Source organism: Sinohyriopsis cumingii, chromosome 6, assembly GCF_028554795.1.
Source record: "Sinohyriopsis cumingii isolate HCF-2022 chromosome 6, ASM2855479v2, whole genome shotgun sequence".
NCBI classification, from domain to species: Eukaryota; Metazoa; Mollusca; class Bivalvia; order Unionida; family Unionidae; genus Sinohyriopsis; species Sinohyriopsis cumingii.
This window is the reverse complement of record NC_142966.1, coordinates 48,868,652-48,889,439: the sequence shown is the minus strand read 5'-3', so window position 1 is coordinate 48,889,439 and position 20,788 is coordinate 48,868,652. Positions and strand designations below refer to the sequence as shown.

At 34.7% G+C, this 20,788-nt stretch overlaps 1 protein-coding gene across 1 annotated transcript in view; it reads left to right on the top strand.

Annotated features, from left to right (window-relative positions):
* Positions 1–20,788, top strand: part of LOC149796891 (uncharacterized) — a 217,130-nt gene that overhangs the window by 74,300 nt on the left and 122,042 nt on the right. Inside the window, exon 3 of the mRNA XM_089961541.1 lies at positions 18,464–18,583. Within this exon, the coding sequence (XP_089817667.1) occupies positions 18,464–18,583 (120 nt within the window). The remainder of the gene's footprint in view (positions 1–18,463; positions 18,584–20,788) is intronic.

The window sequence follows — 20,788 nt, the reverse complement described above, 5'->3', positions numbered from 1 at the left end:
CTTTGACAAGCAAATGATCTGGGTTGTTCCAAGTCGTGTACATTACCTCCTACACAAATAAGCCTGATGGACTCTCAAAGAGCAGTGCACTAAGCACTAGCAACACAAAACACCCTTGCTACTATCAGTTAATGTATTGCTTTATGTCTCTGTAATTCCTAACATGTGACTAATACTATCAATGTCAAAGGTTTGAATTTATCATGTTATTTACAGAAACATTGGCAGCTTGAGTTTCAGGCCTCGTATCAGTCACCTGTCTGCCTGCCACTAAATATAACTATTGGTCATGTACGAATTCAAGTCTTCACATTGCATAAACATTTTTCTACCATTTTGCATGAAAGTTGTAATATGCACTCAAATATTAGCACAAATTCCCACAGGTCAGCAGAAAATTCTTTTTTTTTATATCACGTGCTGTGTGAATAAATTGTGCACGGTTATGTCTGATCTGACAATCAGTTCAGCAATCTGTGGAGTGTTTTTTTTTTTTAAAATGTAGTTTTACTATATGTACCTTGTAATCACCTTTATAATAATTGACCCTATAAACTGCCAGGTAGTGTTTAATGAGCATAAGTGTAAAGCTATTTGATCTGGTAAGCTTTACTGTTTATATAGGATACAGGCATATATTGTGCTGTTAAAAAGTCTCTCTTTGTCTCTGTCTCAGTCTCTCTGTCTCTCTTGGAAAATATTTTTATGAACAGGCATGTTTGCGGAATTTAGAGTCAAAACTTGTGTGTGTATGCCACTGCAGTCTTATAAATAGTAAATGGACTGTCCATCATTTTTGATTCATTTTTGTAGTTATTGTGTTTCCGAGTTGTATTGTCTTATGTTATTGTGGTAATAGATACAAAAAATAAGGATATGACGAGAAAGTGATAACAGATTTATTACACAAAGCTTGCAGTTGGCAACTTAGGAGGTAAAATATTATTGTCTTGCTTTGCATGCAGCTATCAAGGACAAAATAAACCAAGTCATCCAGCATCATTTTGTAAGGCTTAATTTACATATGTCTTGAATTTCAATTTTATTTTTCATATGGTTGACCTCATCTTCAGAAATCTCATTTTCTAAGGTTGGTGAAATTTTACAGAAGTTTTGAATCTTAATGTTTATCTTTAGATGGTTGACTTAACGTACAGTGAGTGATATCAGGTGGTTCAGAGTTATTCAAAGACTTCATACAGTATAAAGATCAGCCTAACACAGGTTTACGGTAATCCATTGAATACTATTTATGTCAAACTAAATAGACTGTTCATTTGCACGCCAGCCCACCAATAATAGCAGATATTTATATTTCTTTAAATAATTCATAACTTTTTGAATTGACCAGTTGTTACCTTCCCATATCATCTCATCTGTCACCCATATTGATAGATGAGTGTGATAGATAATTACCTCACTGGTTGCTACTGATATTAGTATATAAATAGTTTTATTATACTTGTAGTTGTGCTCCCAGGTAGCCTTTGACCCAAATATTTCAGCAGCTACTCCAGGTTTTGCATGTACAGTAGTACCATTATGTCACCTTAAAGCTTATGTTTTATATACAGGTACCATGTATTTGGAGATAAAATGTCTTATATAATCTTTAAACCAATGAAAGCTTATTCTTATTTTATAAAGATATTTTTTTAAGCTTCATTGGACTTTAAAACTGAACCATCGACCATGATTGGTAATTGCCAATGAAGAATTGCAATAAGGAGATTACAGTGAGCTGATGATTGATTGATTTGTCAGCTTGGTATGAAATAGCTGGCCCTACCAAGTAGGACACATAGACAGATTTTATTATTTATGTTAATTGTACAAAAAGGTCTAACAAAATTATACAAAAGATATAGATTTCAACCTGATCTAGTCAGAACTGGAGATATCAGGGGCAACCACTGATCATTTGATAATCAAGGGACAATTTATACCATTACACCTGCTGAATCAGATGTACCAACATGAGACTGCAGTAGAATAAAGTCTGCTATTGGTCTTCTATTAAGTCCACATATTGCATTCCAACCAAAACACAATAATTACCATATGTATCCAAAGATAAGACCATGTTTTATACTCCCCTGTCCCCCCCATTTTTTAATATTTAAGGAAATATTTACTGAATATATCTATGTCTAATAATAGGACCACTGCAACTTTCTGACAACTTTTTGAGCAATTTATTAGAATGGTCCCAGTTATTGCTATGGAAGAAATATTGAAAAACTCTGGATAAAAATTTAGTGATAAATTGGGTTTTTTATGTGCTGGTTTGGAATTAGTCATGTTATTGTTTCTTTAATTTGGTGGGTTATTTTGTGGAACATCGCAAAACACCATTATATGATACCAGAAGGAGTTCTTATTATGAAGAAATGAATCCAGTCTTTGCAGAGAATGTGTTAAGTAGGTTAGTGAAAAATACTAATCAGGATGTGTTTGATTCTTTGTTTAAACATGTCAAGCATCATAGTGAATAAGACTAATCAGAATGTGTTTGTTTATTTGCTAAAATTTATTTGTTAAAATGTGTCAGACATCTTAGTGAACAAGACTAATCGGGATGTTATTTGATTATATGATAGTTCTCTCAGTAGTAATCAAGTACAATAATTTAAAATATTCATGAAACATTAGAACTTGTACTGATAGCATAGTTTATATTGATCAGGGTCTATACTGTTTGATGTACAGATTACTCCTAACAAACTACATTGAACCAGATCTGCTGGCACAATATGTGATGGTAGATCCGGGTCTGTGCAGTTTGTAGTTGGACTGAACTTATAAGTGAGTGTATACAAGTCATATTTTATCTTATTATTCAGTGACATTTTTGTTAAGGTGCTAAAACATACTTTACATTTACATAGGCACACTGCAATTCTGATTAAACCTCTTTATACTGGCTACCTTCTTAAACTGGACAAATATTTTGTTCAAATGATGTCTAATTTTGTGAAGTTTCAGCATTATGCTGCTTCCATCATGTGACTGATTATTAATTCTTAGTAATTAGTATCGTTGTTGTTGTTGTTTTGGGGTTTAACGCCATTTTTCAGCACACGATAGGCTATACATGGCGGCCAGTATTATTGGTGGAGGAAGAATCCGGGAAAACACCGGAAAGGACCACCGACCCACGAGAAGCTTTCTCACATACCCACACTGGCCGAATCCGAGACTCGAACCCATGCAGACAGAGGTGAGATGGCAGTGATCCGTAACGGAGAGCGCTTTAGACCACTCGGCCACTCGGGGCCCCGTAATTAGTATGGTATTTCTGGTATAATTTTTTTTCATGACTGCATTCCTTAAAGTTTTATAATTTGTTGACATGTTTTTTTTCTCTCTATGATTTATAACCTTGATAAATCCACCTGTAATTGCTGTATATACTCACTTATCAGTCCCGCAACAAAGATCTGCCATAGCATAATGTGCCTGCAGATCAGGGTCTATGTTGTTTGTTGTACTGATTACTCCTAACAAAAACTGCATAGACCCAGATTTGCCAGCACATAATGCAATGACAGATCTGGTTCTGTGCAATTTGCAGTTGGACTCATAAGCGATTACGTACAGTACCTTGAGGATCAGGTTTTATGACTTGCAGTCAGTGTATAATTTTCAACAAGAACACTACACTATTTCCCTTGTTGTTATCAAATGATAATATTGGTTTATGTGAAGTGATGAGCAGAGAAAAGGAAAGTAGAACAAAAACTTAACACTGTTTTGCTGCACTGTACGTGAAATCCCTTGTTGTAACTAGAAATTAACAGATGCTCATTGGAGTTCTAGAAGATAAAAAGAAAACAAACAAACTTGTGTCCCATCCAATGGCTAGGCAAAAATGGCAATTTTATTATGGAAGATGAATTTTCCATTGTGTCAGACAAGTTTATTAATGAAGTATTTTTCCACAGAATCATAATCTGATAGTTCAGATTTGTTTTATGAAACTTGAAAACTTAAAGGGGTAGATACCATCAGTTTTCCATTGAATCAATATTTTTGCTTTTTCATAGTATCTAAATTTTGCTGTTTACGTAGAAAGTTATTTACCAATTTTTTAAAACAACATTGTACTTGTTTTAATTTGTTGACGTTCATGAAGTGTTAAAAAAAATATCCGTACCATTTAGTTCAACATACTCTCAATATAAGGCTGAAGTTCTGTGTCCTGAGTATAGGAAGTATTCTTTGTTGGGAATCTGGATTATTGGAACAATAAATATTTCCTCATCGAGATGAATTCATCAACGGCTTTATTGTAAGGGTCACGATTAGCATTTATTTTTGTATTCCAAAATACAGTAGCATTACACTTTAAATATTGCTAGGGATTACTGCCATTTTTTGGCACAGGACAGGCTGTACATGGCTGCCAGTCTATTTCATGTAGGAATCTGGGAGAACCCCAGGGTTTATTCCATTAGGGTTTAATGCCATTTTTTTGGCACAGGACGCACTATACATGGCTGCCAGTCTATCTCATGTAGGAAGAATCCATGAGAACCCCAGCAAATACTAATGACCCATTAGAAACTACTGGCTAGTTTTCTCATGTACCACAACTGCAGAGCCAAGACTCAAACCCATGAGGACAGAGGTGGGATGTCAGTGATCTGTAATGGTGAGTGCCTTAGACCACTCAGCCACTTGGGGCCCACACTTAAAACGGTGATTTTGAAACAAAAATTGTATGGTGATAATTTATTCAGATTCATACTTTTAACACTGCAGGATGATTTTAAAAAAAAATCTTTGTAAATTTTTTAAGCACAATTCAGAATTCTCATGTAGATAGTCACCATTCAGTTAAAACTGTAATCACATTAAAAAAAATACTGGTTTCACCTCTTATTCAACACAAATAACCTTGTACAGATTAGGGTCTGTGTTGTTTGTTTTACCGTTTTGCTAGTTAGGTCTAACAAACTGCATAGACCCTGATGTGTCAGCATAGTTGGTTTTGTCAGATTTGGGTCAATGCATTTTGCAGTTGGATCATAGTGATATGGAGGTACATATATTGAGCAATACCTGCCAATAAAATGTTTCTTTAAAATGGTACGCAAGTTTTCCCCCAGTTTTCTTTACATGTAAGATCATCATGATTCCAAGTTCTGAAAAGTTTTCCCCCAGTATTCTTTACATGTAATTTCATCATGATTCCAAGTTCTGACAAGTTTTCCCCCAGTATTCTTTGCATGTAATTTCATCATGATTCCATGTTCTGACAAGTTTTCCCCCAGTATTCTTTACATGTAATTTCATCATCATTCCAAGTTCTGACAAGTTTTCCCCCAGTATTCTTTACATCATCATTCCAAGTTCTGACAAGTTTTCCCCCAGTATTCTTTACATGTAATTTCATCATCATTCCAAGTTTGACATTGCTTTTAAAACTATTATCTTGTAATCAAGGAAAATTGAAGAAGTCTCATCATTTTGAAGCATTTTGCAATCGGATAAATATCATACATATTGACTTTATCTTTTTTTTCAGCGATATAGTCATTGTCAAGACGGGGACCTGTGGGTTTTCAAAAGTTTAATGAGAAAAATATTTTGTTTAGTAGGCATTCAGTTTGAGAAGCTTAAAAAAGTTTGATCTACATTTTTGTTATGCTTGGATTTATGATTATTATTATTTCAGTGTTATATGTAAATTTATTTTGTCTAATTTGTATGATTAGAGTATTGTTACCTCTACTACCAGTGAAAAGGTGTTAGTATTTTGTATGAACATAATTTAATAAAGTCCAAACATGTATTTTGATCTGAGAATAGCGAATGTTTGTTTAAAAATCAGTATAATGTACCATATTTGATGTAACATCCACATTGTATAATTAAAATATAATTATTTGTTTAAATTTGACACCTGCTATGTCATAAACAGTGTCCCTACCACAAGTATTTTTGTGCTAGAAGAGTTAACTCCCTTTGCATATGTTAAGTGCTTTCCACATTATAGGTTCGTTTCTCTCCTACTATGATTGAAGCACATCTACCAGTAAGATCCTATTTCAAGATCGATTTAATCCACAAAGTTGGAAGATGGTTTAACAGGCATCTGTGGCAGCATGCTCCAAGACAATTGTTCGGTACTTGGCTGATTTCAGCAGCTGTTGCCATCCCACAAAACATGCTAGGATTAACACCATTTGGAAATGTATAGTTTTTATGTAAGTTGCATGCACTTGCTTAAACAGCAAGATATATTTTTTATCCTATCTTAATATCGATCATTTGCTTTACTTATTCATAATCTACTCTGGACTTAGGCCTATGTAATGTTACACATTTGCTTTATTTGAGATCTTGGTCATGAATCTACTCTGGACTTAGGCCTGTGTAATGTTACACATCAGGTTAGTGAAGCCATTCAGTGAGCTCTCATGCCAGCAGTTCTTCATCAATAGATGTGTTTAGGATCTGCCTTTAGTTTTCATTAGAAGAAAACCAGGTTCATTTGAGCCTATTTAGCAAAGTAAATACCTACTTACCGACCTACCTACCTACCTACCTACCTGTTACTTAAGCACACACACACACACACACACACACACTGATTATGTACTATTTATTTCAAATATAGTTTATAAGCTTCACATTCCAGATTTGAGGCCTAATCATTAGTTGTGCCATTTCATTCATTGGTTTACCAGGCTTTGCGGCTAAAGTTAGCTTATAATGTATGTCTCTATGTCTGTCATGAGTCTTCCATCATGTGTTTTGTATCAGTCAACATTTGCCATTTGAAACTTCTCTTTAAAATGTCAGTCAAATGTGATCAACAGGGAGTATCCATGCATTGCACCTTGGCATGGTTTGTATAAATGATGTAAATCTACTTTGAAATAATAAAAAAAAGCTTTTGAATGATATGATACCGTCTTCAAAACCCAGTGATCATTCTGGAATATACCAATTTGATTGTTGTTGTTATAGGGTTTAACACCATTTTTCAGCACAAGATAGGCTATACATGGCGGCCAGTTTAAATGGTGGGGGAAGAAACCAGGAAAACCCTGGAAAGGATCACAGACTCACAAGAAGCTGCTGGAAAGCTTTCTCACATATCCACATTGGTAGAGCTCAAGACTCGAATCCACACAGACAGAGGTGAGATGGCAGCAATCCGTAATGGTGAGCGCTTTAGACCACTTGGTTACTTGGGGCCCCTACCAGTGTGATCCATCAGCAAACTGTTCACATTTATGCAAATGATATGGCTCTATCACAGGATATGGCCTCCATTACAAAACAAAGAAAGAGCCAGAGTTTTAAATGACCATCTTCTTAAAAACCACTTGTTCAATTTCATTCATATTTAATGAGAGCATCTATTTGGTTATACTATCCATAGACCAGAAGTAGTTTTGGCTGATGACCTGTTGTTTGTTGTATATCCATCCATTAACTAAACTCCTTGGAGGATTGCCATGAAACTTTACATACAGATTCGATTCATGGTCTAGTTGGTCCTTAATGAAAATACAGCTGCACAGACCACCAATATGGCCACCATAGCAGCTGTCTTAAAAATCTTGTTATATAGTGTAGGTACTCCTTCTGAATGAATAGTCACATCAACGTGCAGTTTTCATTCAAAGACTTCTCATGATATCTAATTAGTCTTAATTGAAAATGTTGACACTTGGACTCCAATATGGTCCCCACAGTGGCCATATTGAAAATCTTGTTAATGATACTTCGCTTGAATGGATGATGAATGTAGGACTTTCACAGAAAGACATTTTATAATTTTCTGGTTGGTCCAAATGAAAATGGTACCATAATCTTGCAGCCAGTATAACCACTGTAACAGTAGTCTTGAAAATTATTGCTATGCCTTCTGAATTTACAGTCATAGTGATATACAGTTTTTACTGGAAGACTTCTTGTGATGTCTGGTAATGTTCTGACCTCCAGTATTTCCACTACAGTGGTGATTTAGAAAATCTCATTTTGGCTACTCATTTCAAATGTGAATTTTTACTGACATGGGATTTTCACTAGAAGATCTCTCGTAAAGTCTAAATAGACCCAAAATAAAATTTTGCTGTCTGACCCCTCCCCCAACATAGTTAATTGGGGCCATTTTGCTGCTGCTCATTCAGAATGGAAAGTAATATTGACATGGGTATTCACTGGAAGATTTTTTTGCATTATCTAGTTAGACCCAAAATGAAAATGATGCAGTTCTGACCAACATCGTGGCCACCTTGAAAACCTTGTTATTGCTATTCTTCATAGGTGGTTGGTCATATCAACATAAGGTTTTCACCAGAGGACTTCAAGTGATATCTAGTTGCACCGAAATGAAAATTCCACATATCTTAAATCCAATGTGGCCAATATGGTTGATGTTTTTAAAATCTTTTCTTGCTACTTGTCCTCATCAGAAGTCATATGGGTATGCGGTTTTTATGATTGGTCCGTGCCTTCAAGAGACCGTTGTTTTTACAGTATTAATGACAGTTGTTTTAATCAAAATAAAGAAAAACTGGTTATAGATATAAGATAAAACTTATGATGACAAGTTTTCTATGGTTTACATATATTATGCATGAATTAATGATATATGTTTATAATGATCCTGACTGTTTTAAAGATGGTGATGCAATGTGTTGGAGAGCCAATATACTATAATACCTCTTGTAGTCTTTCATTAAATGAATCATGATTTTTTATACTGTTAATTGTAATTTATTTAGTAAACAGTTGTGCAGTTATAAAAGCATTATCTAAAGGAAAACCAACATGAACATGTACAAAATGTTGGAGGGTATAATAATAAGGGACACAACTATCAATAAACTTGTACACAAGATCCATGAGTTTACCTCCCATGAATCAAACTAAGATTGACAGTTAGCAGCAGCCAATTCCAGCATATATATTACCTAACTTACGAATTCAATTGCAGACTGCATAGAACCATATCTGCTTTCACATGATGCACTAGCATGTCTGGGTCTGTATGGCATGTTAGGAATAATCATTTGAACAATCAAAATAGACCTTTGTCTGCAGACACATTATACTTCAGCAGCTCATGATCTTTGTTGTTTGCAGTTTGACTCGGCTTGTAAGTGAGTATATATGGTACCAGTATCACTTCAGTCCTGTTTTTATTCGTTGAATCTGTGTTTATTGATGTTTTTTCAGTTATAACTTTATCTTTCATACTCTTGAATATGTTATACTTTTATGTTATACTCTTATATGTTATACTTTTATCTGTTGTACATTTATTTGTTATATTTATTAGGAAAGGCAACAAATAAAAGAAGTAAAAAATATAAGAAGTTTAAATTTGTAAGGTGAAATGAAAAGCAGATATGGCATGATAGAGGTAAAAATTCTTTGTTTTACTAATGGATGAATTTTGAGTTTGGTTCTGTTTGCATGATTGATTTTTATAATTTAATTGATTTAATCTAGTTTAAACAGTACACAGTTAAAATGGAGAATTATTTTAGACATAAAAAATATATATTTGTGTGTTCAACAGATGGAAATGATTCAGACTGTAAATCCTGATTACTTCGAATAGTACTCATTTGATTGTAACTACTGTTGATAAATCCAGTACTTTTCACATGGAAGGTGAAGTAAACAGTTTGTTGGGCAAGTTTTATTTTTGTTTTGCCTCACTTAGGCAAGGTCATTGCAACAAATTTGACGTTAGCCTTGCAACCAGATTAGTCTTGTGCCAAAAAACTATATTTGCTCTGGCTTGACAGGTTATGTTATGTTCAGGATGATTGTACATTTCCTCTACAACTCCGTGTACATCTGGAAGACCTTATGAGTTAGAGATTGTCATAGTATATGATGGAATGGTGTCCTGTTGCAGCAGATGGGTTGATTTTTAATGGCAGTGTAACAAACTATTGGCTATACTGTGCCAAGAAATTGGAGTTAAGTGCCTTTCCCAAGGACACACCAAGACAGCAGACTTGGACTGGCCAGGGCAGGTATCGAACCCACAACCTTTGTTATGTTATGGCAGATTATTTGATAGAGGACCCTGGAACTTAGCGAGCAAACAGTCTAAGATCTTTTTGGGATTGGTTTAGGTTAACAGGGGTAATATTTAAGATTATGGTACAATAAAAAGATGATAGTAAAATGATGATCAGATGATGATGATGATAATGATGGTGATGATGATTATTATCTATATTGTTGATGTGAGATTTAAATATCAGTGTTGGCAGCCGAATAAATAGCGTATATGTAATATTCCTTAAAATATTACTATAGCATATCTTGAGGTATCTCAAGATTTCATTTGTTAGCTAAATTTTATTTCATAAAATACCTATTTAAGTTTAATGAAATTTACCTTGAAAAACTTTAAATAAAAATTATCTTGCACTTTTCAGGCAATTTGACATTTTCTTTATGCTACATTGGGTGATAATAAATATTTATGGTTAAAAGGTTTTAAAAACGTCTTTTTTTAAAATTACAATAGTAATATCTCTAGTTTTCATTCCTGCAATTGTTGTTGTTGTTGTTGTGGGGTTTAACGCCATTTTTCAGCACGATAGGCTATACATGGCGGCCAGTATTAATGGTGGAGGAAGAACCCGGAAAACCCCGGAAAGAACCACCGACCCACGAGAAGCTACTGGCAGGCTTTCTCACATGCCCACATTGGCTGAATCTTAGACTCGAACCGCCGCAGACAGAGGTGAGATGGAAGTGATCCGTAACGAAGAGTGCTTTAGACCACTCGGCCACTCGGGGCCCCCATTCCTGCAATAACAATGTATCTAATCTTGTAATATCTATTATAGTCTTTGACCTGAATTATAAATCTCACCTTGCTATTATTATATCTTCCACATAATACTCAAAAACAATTTACATGTATTTTGATACAGATTTCTTTTTTTATTGATTTTTAAGGAGCTTGATTATCGCAGAGTATAAAACACAGCATTGATCAGAGTCTACCATCACACATCTTTAACAGATCACTTAGTGATAAAATTTGACTAAATTCCAAGTCTTACTGGAAAACATTCAGACAGAAGACAGACCACTCAAAATGCTGCAGTAGCCAATTTTGAGTTTGATTTATAAGTTTGCCATAACATTTATTACTAAAAATGTTGAAAACAGATTGATGACCGACAGGCTGCAAAAATTATTAAACTTCAAAAATGAGATTAAACTTGAGATTTTGTATCAGCCAGTAAAAAAGGATCTTGGTTTGTTTTAAATGCTGAATTTGATTGGCTGTAAATGAGAACTGTCTCAAACAAAGAGTTCATGATCTCCAGATCTGGAATCTGTGTTGTTTCTTTGTGCATATTCAAGTAATCATCATCACTGTTGTGGAGATGCTTTGCCTGAAAGTAACTTTGAGCAATTCCAGCTCTGAGATTTGTAGGCATGTCCATCAGAATATTAATCACTTAATGTTGGATCACCATAACAGATGAATCTGTTTTCTTCACATACAAGACAGTCAGGAGTTTGAAGATTAAGACACACTTTATTAACTCTTATTACAAAATAGCATGCCTTCAACAAGATAATTATAGGTCATTGCTGATACTGGGATTTTATTGCCCAGATAAATGTCTTTGTAATTCAAAACAGCCAGCTATTGTATGTACTGTTCCCAGTGTCAGTGTTGGCATTGTAGTCTGCCCAGATAAAGGCATATACAGAGGTACTTACTCATTGCATCTCATTCTTTCTTCCTTGGTCCTCAGTAACCTCACCTCCACTCTCTCGTGGGGCTGTCTTTGTACATGCCTGCAGATTAGTTGTATGTTCTTGCTGAAGTTTTTACATGTATCTTGAGTATTTGCACAGTGTATGCATGTGTTATACCTAGAATCGTGAGACATGTGTCTTGAGTATTTGCACAGTATGCATGTGTTATACCTAGAATCGTGAGACATGTGTCATGGGTATTGGCACAATGTATGCATGTGTTATACCTAGAATCGTGAGGCATGTGTCTTGAGTATTTGCACAGTGTATGCATGTGTTATACCTAGAATCGTGAGACATGTGTCATGGGTATTGGCACAATGTATATATATATATACTGTGTTATACCTGGAATCATGAGGCATGTATCATGGTTATTGGCACACTGTATACATTGTATTAGACCTGGAATCATGAGGCATGTATCTTGGTTATTGGCACACTGTATACATTGTATTAGACCTGGAATCATGAGGCATGTATCTTGGTTATTGGCACACTGTATGCATTGTATTAGACCTGGAATCATGAGGCATGTATCTTGGTTATTGGCACACTGTATACATTGTATTAGACCTGGAATCATGAGGCATGTATCTTGGTTATTGGCACACTGTATACATTGTATTAGACCTGGAATCATGAGGTATGTGTCTTGGTTATTGGCACACTGTATACATTGTATTAGACCTGGAATCATGAGGCATGTATCTTGGTTATTGGCACAGTGTATACATTGTATTAGACCTGGAATCATGAGGCATGTATCTTGGTTATTGGCACACTGTATGCATTGTATTAGACCTGGAATCATGAGGCATGTATCTTGGTTATTGGCACACTGTATACATTGTATTAGACCTGGAATCATGAGGCATGTATCTTGGTTATTGGCACACTGTATACATTGTATTAGACCTGGAATCATGAGGCATGTGTCTTGGTTATTGGCACACTGTATACATTGTATTAGACCTGGAATCATGAGGCATGTATCTTGGTTATTGGCACAGTGTATACATTGTATTAGACCTGGAATCATGAGGCATGTATCTTGGTTATTGGCACAGTGTATACATTGTATTAGACCTGGAATCATGAGGCATGTATCTTGGTTATTGGCACACTGTATGCATTGTATTAGACCTGGAATCATGAGGCATGTATCTTGGTTATTGGCACACTGTATACATTGTATTAGACCTGGAATCATGAGGCATGTATCTTGGTTATTGGCACACTGTATACATTGTATTAGACCTGGAATCATGAGGCATGTGTCTTGGTTATTGGCACACTGTATACATTGTATTAGACCTGGAATCATGAGGCATGTATCTTGGTTACTGGCACAGTGTATACATTGTATTAGACCTGGAATCATGAGGCATGTATCTTGGTTATTGGCACAGTGTATACATTGTATTAGACCTGGAATCATGAGGCATGTGTCTTGGTTATTGGCACAATGTATACATTGTATTAGACCTGGAATCATGAGGCATGTATGTTGGTTATTGGCACAGTGTATACATTGTATTAGACCTGGAATCATGAGGCATGTGTCTTGGTTATTGGCACAATGTATACATTGTATTAGACCTGGAATCATGAAGCATGTATCATGGTTATTAGCACATGTTTACATTGTATTAGATCTGGAATCATGAGGCATGTATCTTGGTTATTGGCACAATGTATACATTGTATTAGACCTGGAATAATGAGGCATGTATCTTGGTTATCAGCACTGTATACATTGTATTAGACCTGGAATAATGAGGCATGTATCTTGGTTATTGGCACACTGTATACGTTGTATTAGACCTGGAATCATGAGGCATGTATCTTGGTTATTGACACTGTATACATTGTATTAGACCTGGAATCATGAGGCATGTATCTTGGTTATTGGCACACTGTATACATTGTATTAGACCTGAAATCATGAGACATGTATCTTGAGTATTGGCACAGTATATGCATTGTGTTATACCTGGAATCATGAGGCATGTATCTTGAGTATTGGCACAGTGTATGCATTGTGTTATACCTGGAATCAAACATGTATCTTGGTTATTGGCACAATGTATATATACTCTTTGTTATATCTGGAAACATGAGGCATGTATCTTGGTTATTGGCACAGTGTATACATTGTATTAGACCTGAAGTCATGAGTCATGTATCTTGAGTATTGGCACACTGTATACATTGTATTAGACCTGAAATCATGAGACATGTATTTTGAGTATTGGCAAAGTGTATGCATTGTGTTATACCTGGAATTGAAAGATGTATCTTGATTATTGGTACAATGTATATATACTCCGTTATATCTGGAAACATGAGGCATATATCTTGGTTATTGGCACACTTTATATATATATTGTGTTATACCTGGAATCATGAGACATTTATCTTGGTTATTGGCAGACTGTATACATTGTGTTATACCTGGAATCATGAGATGTGCATGTATCTTGGGTATTGGCACACTGTATACATTGTGTTATACCTGGAATCATGAGATGTGTATCTTGGTTATTGGCACACTGTATGCATTGTGTTACACCTGGAATCATGAGATGTGCATGTATCTTGGGTATTGGCACGCTGTATGCATTATATTATATCTGGAGTCATGAAACTTGCTAAAGGAATATATCTGGATAAGTATTACACCTTCACAATAGTAGGTCACTGACCCATATTTGATATTTCGCAGACTTGGGGTAAAATTAAATTTATTTCAGAAGCTTTTTCCATGCAAGAATAGTTGGTTATATGCATGTATTAGTACTGTACTCTTTCAATCAAAGGTCACATTGACTTACATTTCACATCTTACTGCTTAGGTTTCTTACTTGAATTAGTTTTGTGACCAAATAGGTTTTTGCACCCTGTATGCATACTGTTTTACTTAGAATTTTGAAAATGAGTGATGAGTGGATGAATCTTGATGATCAGTAGCTGAATGTTTTCCTATAATTTATTTGCATTGTTTTCAAACCAGTATATATCAATGAATAGGACAAAAATTGTTTACAGATATAAATGGCTTTGTTTTAAGTTTTTAAGCAACCAAATAGCTTTTTAGTCATTAGGCCATACAAGAACATCCCATGTGTATGTGCACATAGTATGTCCCAGTGCATTTTTCCCATTTTATTCAGGTGCTCTGAAAGTCAAGGTCATTGTTGGTTGGTTGATATTTAACCATGCTTGTAGCACTTTATTTGGCTGCATCATACTAAAGAAAAGGTTAAGCAAGGGCAGACAACCAAGGCTAGCCTGGGTGGGCATTGACCCCACAAACCTTGGATTACAAGTCCAACACTCCACCAAAATATTTACTATAGCTCCTGTCAAGATCATCATATTTGTAGTAAATATTACCATGATCAATTTTTTTGTCTCCCCCAGTGGAGCATGTTCATGCTGCATGACAATTAGATGAAACTTTACCATGGTATTCATCCTGATTAGATGCTGCAGTACATATTACATCCAGGTGCTTGTCTTAAAGGTCAAGGTCAGGGAAAAGTACAAATTTCTTACTTTTGCTATCTTTTTTTAAACATAAGGAGTAGACAGTAGTGAAACTTTACACAGAGGTACTCACTATAATTGGCATCTCATGTACAGCTGTTTACTTCCAAGGTCAAGAGTACAACAAGGTCAATTATGATTTCAAAACCATATTCTAGTCCCCTCTGTAATTTTTCTTCGAGATTTTAGAAGAAATTCTAATGACATTTTACCCAGGTATACATCTGCCATCTTATGGTATATTATATATGTGATATGTGCACTGTCTGTCTTTATGACAAGGTACAAATTATTGTCAACACATACCTAATTACTTGCCATGTATTTAGAGGTATTAATTTTCTCAGGTTACATGCTTCAGCATGCATTATCACTTCATGGCATATTCCTTCCAGGCATGTGCATTAAAGGTCAAAGTTAATAAGGTCAAAAGTTAATTTCTTCTCGGACAAATATCACAAAAGGTTCTGTACCAAATTTAGCATTATCTGCTTCTGTTACATTTGGGTCCAACCAAATATTTGTCTAATAAAAGGCTTGTATTTTGTTGAAGAAAATTATCTGTCGATAAAATAAAAATAAAATATCCAGGATGGAAATAAAATCCTAGGTTCCTGTTTTACATCATATCTGTAATAGGACTATTCTTGGGTTCATTATGGTCATTGAATATCATTCTGTTAATTATTTGGGGCTTTAAAGACCAAGATTCTAAAGGGAAAAGTGACATTGTCATTTGCAAGAATATTATTTTTGATTGATTTTGGAAATTTGAGGAAAGAAACTTTGATGACTTGTATCCATATGTTGATGCTAATTGGATTGCGATAATGACATTGCAGATTATATTCTAGTTTTAAAATATCTCTACCATTCAAATCTTTATAAACAACCTTTTGATTGCAAAATAAGTCATCAGCACTATTTACATCTGCTGGTTATTTATCCTTATTTTTATATCCTCAAGTAATTATGACAATAGATGATGTCACTCGATATATGAGTGGGGCCACATGAGGTAAAATCACTGCTTGGCATTCACATTGGTGTCAGCCAAGTGTTTAGATTAAGTTGGCCAAACTTTCAACTGGGAATGTCAAACAGCATTCATGTATTGATCTGTTAAAGTGATCCTGAGGCAAGCATCACAGCATCCTATTTCATGTTACATACACTCCGGGACATGGTAGTCTCACATATTTGCGTAGATAAATTGCTAATTGGAGATATTTTTATTTTAAAGTTCCGTAATGGAAACCATAGTTGCCACTATGAACTAAAATGGCATTTATCTTGGCACACCATAATTGACTGCCAAATGGAAAATAATGCGTGGAGAAAACATAGTTTTATAAACAAAAGTGGGAAGAATTTATTTTGAAAATGTTTGTTATTAGAAAATGTTTCACTTAAGTAATGGAAGTTTGGACCTACTTTGTCTGTACCTGATTTCTTTGTAGTTGATTCCAGGTATTCTTCTTGCTACTGATTACTGTTTGAATGATAATGAATGAATTATGAATGTATGCTAATATAAGCATGGAAATTAAATTAAGTCCACAACCAGTCCCTATTCTCCTATAATTGTTGACCTAAATTACTGACAGTATCATAAGAAATGAGTCCATGTAAATTGAGACAGCAACAGAATAATCTATGCATTACACACATCAATCAGTCACAGACCACAATATCTTCAAAGTATAGAACTGGGGAATTTCTTAAAACCACATTTAATGGTGCAATTTGTATTGTAATGCAAATCGCTGGGAATCCGATAATGATTTCCTTCATTAGGTTTGCAAAAAAGAGGAGGAAGCTTTAAATAGGAGCTCTTCAAGTCATCAGCATAATTGGGAAACAATTTGTTACTCCCTTTGTCTGCCACTTTGTTTCACATAAAAGGTATGGCTGATCACATGACAGGGTTGTAAATGGCTCAAACCAAATTGCTGCTGCAAATTAGCTGTTGTATATTTGGCTGAAAAATATTGGTGTCTCTCAGTTTCAAATTAAAAATGTTTTCTTGGATGTAAAATAAAAGTTGAACATGACTCTACTTTTTAGAAATGTCATAAATCATTCATATGAAATAAAATGATGAGAGTGTGATTTTTGTCATACAAGGATTTTTTTTCAGAAGTGCATGGAGTTTTTTTCTTACTCCAGATATTATTGCATTCTCATCATCTGCAGTTCATCAGAAAATATTTTTGTGTCATAACAAATCTGGATTCATACAATCTCAGATTGCCTGGAGTTAAAATCATTACTACTGCAATCCAATATGCCCGTAAATATAGCTTTTGTCACCGGTCTTTGTGGTCTTTTTGTATGTGTTTCAGTTGAATTGATGAGGAAATACTGTAATGACATGGTTGTAGTCATGAAACCAAGTTTTAGAATATTTTTGACACATCTCTACCAGGTTCAGAATGGTTCCATGAGAACATCTATTTTCACTTTAAACAACATTTATATTGAACAAAAAGGCCATAATAAGTTGGCCAAATTGTGTTATACTGAGGGACAATTTATGCTGTACTGAGGGAAGCACCAGAACCTAATTATTAAGGCATTATGACTACAGACGGCTGATAACATTTTTTACTGGAAACATCAATTTGCACTAGATGAACAGGTCTAGCTAAGTTCAGAATCAGTGGTTGAGTGGCTGCTGTAATTCTAACAAAGTGGAATAGAATTTTCACATTTGCAATGGAGTGTATGGAACAGATCATTTTCAAATAAGTACAAATTGTTAAGTTATTGAAAACAATTGTTCCATTGACTTGGAAAATCTTTTTCCCTATAGCGTGTCATGGGAAAGCAACACTCCAAGTTTCATTTGCCATATTTGTCCAGAAATCTTTGGAAATCAAATGCAAAAATACAAGAACAACCCAGGTATGTTACATGTATTTTGTTCAAGCATGTACTTTTGTTGTTTGAATTATGTTAAATGTTGTAATGGAAGAGTAAATCATAGGTTACAAGAAGAGAAAATAACAGGAAAATTGATTAATTTAATTGATCACTATTGGTTTATGGGTTTTCGTGAATATTAAAACCTAATATGCATTTTCAAGTTTTTGAGTTAGATGATACATATTGATTTATTTTATTATTTATTCCTTAGCCACAAATCTCAACTGTCATCATGGCTACCACCCAGAGAGAACTGGGACCCTGGGAACACTGGACTACCCTATGGATGGGAAGCAGCCATCGATAAAAATGGCAGAAATTATTTTATCAAGTACGTTATTTTAGCTCAACTGTTTATAAGATTAAGTGCATGAGTTTATTGTATGGCTCTAGCTAAATCACGCATTGTGTGTCAAGTATTCATGTACTGTGCATCCATCAACTAGCATTCTGGTATGAAGGGCTTTCATATTTGTATGAATGTTGCTGATCTGCCTTCAAATATGATCACTGTTATGAAGGATACAAAAGCCACTTACCTGAAATAGAAAAACAATGAATTCTTCTTTAAAACCGTTAAATAGAATTTGACTAAACTCGTTCGAAAACATCCTGGCTTGAAGCTCTTCATGTTATACAAATGATAATGATCCAACTTCCAAAAAAATAGAAAAATCTTAAGGAAATTCTCCATAATAGAATTTGATAAAGTTTGACAGAGCTCATCCTGGCATAAAGACCATTCATTTAACAGATGAAACAGTTTGCTGTCAGATATAGATGGCAACTTCCAATGCAGTTACCTTTACAAAAAATAGAAAAATCTTAAGGAAATTCTACATAATAGAATTTGATAAAGTTTTACAGTACTCATCCTGGCATGAAGACCATTCACGTTTAACAAATCAGTTTGCTTTCAGATGTAGATGGCATTACTAAAACTAGAAACATCTATAAGTGACTTCTCCAGGCTTGTTGAATAGAATTCTTTCAAACTTGACTACTCATCCTGGCATGAAGACCATTCAAGATTCATATATATTGCAGTTTGCTGTCAAATATGGCTGACATTAATCAAAAAAGAAAACCTTTAAATGACTTCTTCCCAAAAACCACTCAACAGAATTGGACCAAGTTTTATTGAAAGCATCCTGACATGGAGGGCTCTCAGTTTAATACAACTGACATAGATCACCATCAAACATGGGTGCCATTTAAAAATCTTTAGAACTTTATATGACAAATTATTTATAATTGCTAAACATAATTGATCATATTTCACAGACAGCATTCTGGTTGGATGACCTTTCAAATTTATAAAATGATGCCACCTGTCATATCAGAGGTGGCCACCATTACTAATAATGAGAAATATCTTAAAAAGATTTCTTCCCCTAAACCACTGCAATGGACCAAACATGATAGATAGCATACAGGCATAAAGACCTTTCAGTTTTGCACAAACTATGCTGTCTACCATTAGCTATGGTTGCCATTATTGAAACTAGGAAAACCTTGAAATAACTTTTTCTCAAAAACCGCTCAACATTATCTGGCCAAATTTAATTGAAGGCATGAGGTATAGAGTGCTTTCAATGCATAAAACTGATGTTAATTGCCATCAGATTTAGTCACCAATTAGGAAACCTTCCTCTCCAGAACTGCTGAACAGAATTTTGTCCCATTTGACACAAACCATACTAGCATGGAAGCCTTTCAGATTTATACAGATGATGCCATCATCACATAGGGTAACAATCACTAAACATAGAAAATTCTTGCAATGCTCTCTTGTAAAGTGTTAAATAGAATCTGATCAGACTTGCAAGACAGCATCCTGGCATGAAGATGTTTCAGACCTATTCAAGTAATAACTACCCACCATCAAATATGTCTAATTGTACTATAAGTATAAAGCTTTAGATGACTTTTTGTCCAAAATCATCAGATAGAATTTGACCAGTCTTGATATAACCATGATGTGAAGACCTTTATGTTTATACAAATGATGCCAATCTGTCATTATATCTGGCCCCCATTGCTAACAGTTTAAGAAGCCATTGAAGCAACTTTTCAGATACCACTAATTTAAAAGTAATTGAATTTGGCTATTTTTGACAGAAAATAACCTGTCATAGAAGACTTTTACATTTGTGCCACTGTCTGTGATGTGCTATACATTCCACAACTTGAAGAAAAAAATGCAATTTGGAACAGATTTGTACCAGTTTTGACACAAAGAATCCCGGCATAGGGGTCTTTTGATGTAGATAAAATTATTCCAATGTGCAGTTTTTAAAAGATTTCAGGGGAGAGGTAATGTAGAAAATAAACCTCACAATGGAATAGAAGCCATTGTTGCATATTAGGCAGGATCCAACTTATGTGGATTTTAAAGATGAACTGTATGATGTCATTGCAGAATTATGCAATTTACTTAATGCGTTACTAGAACTATCCAGGGACTTGTGCATTCTGTGGGATTCCTTTTAAGAACTGTATTTAAACAATTGAGTATTCATGCAGTAAATAGAAG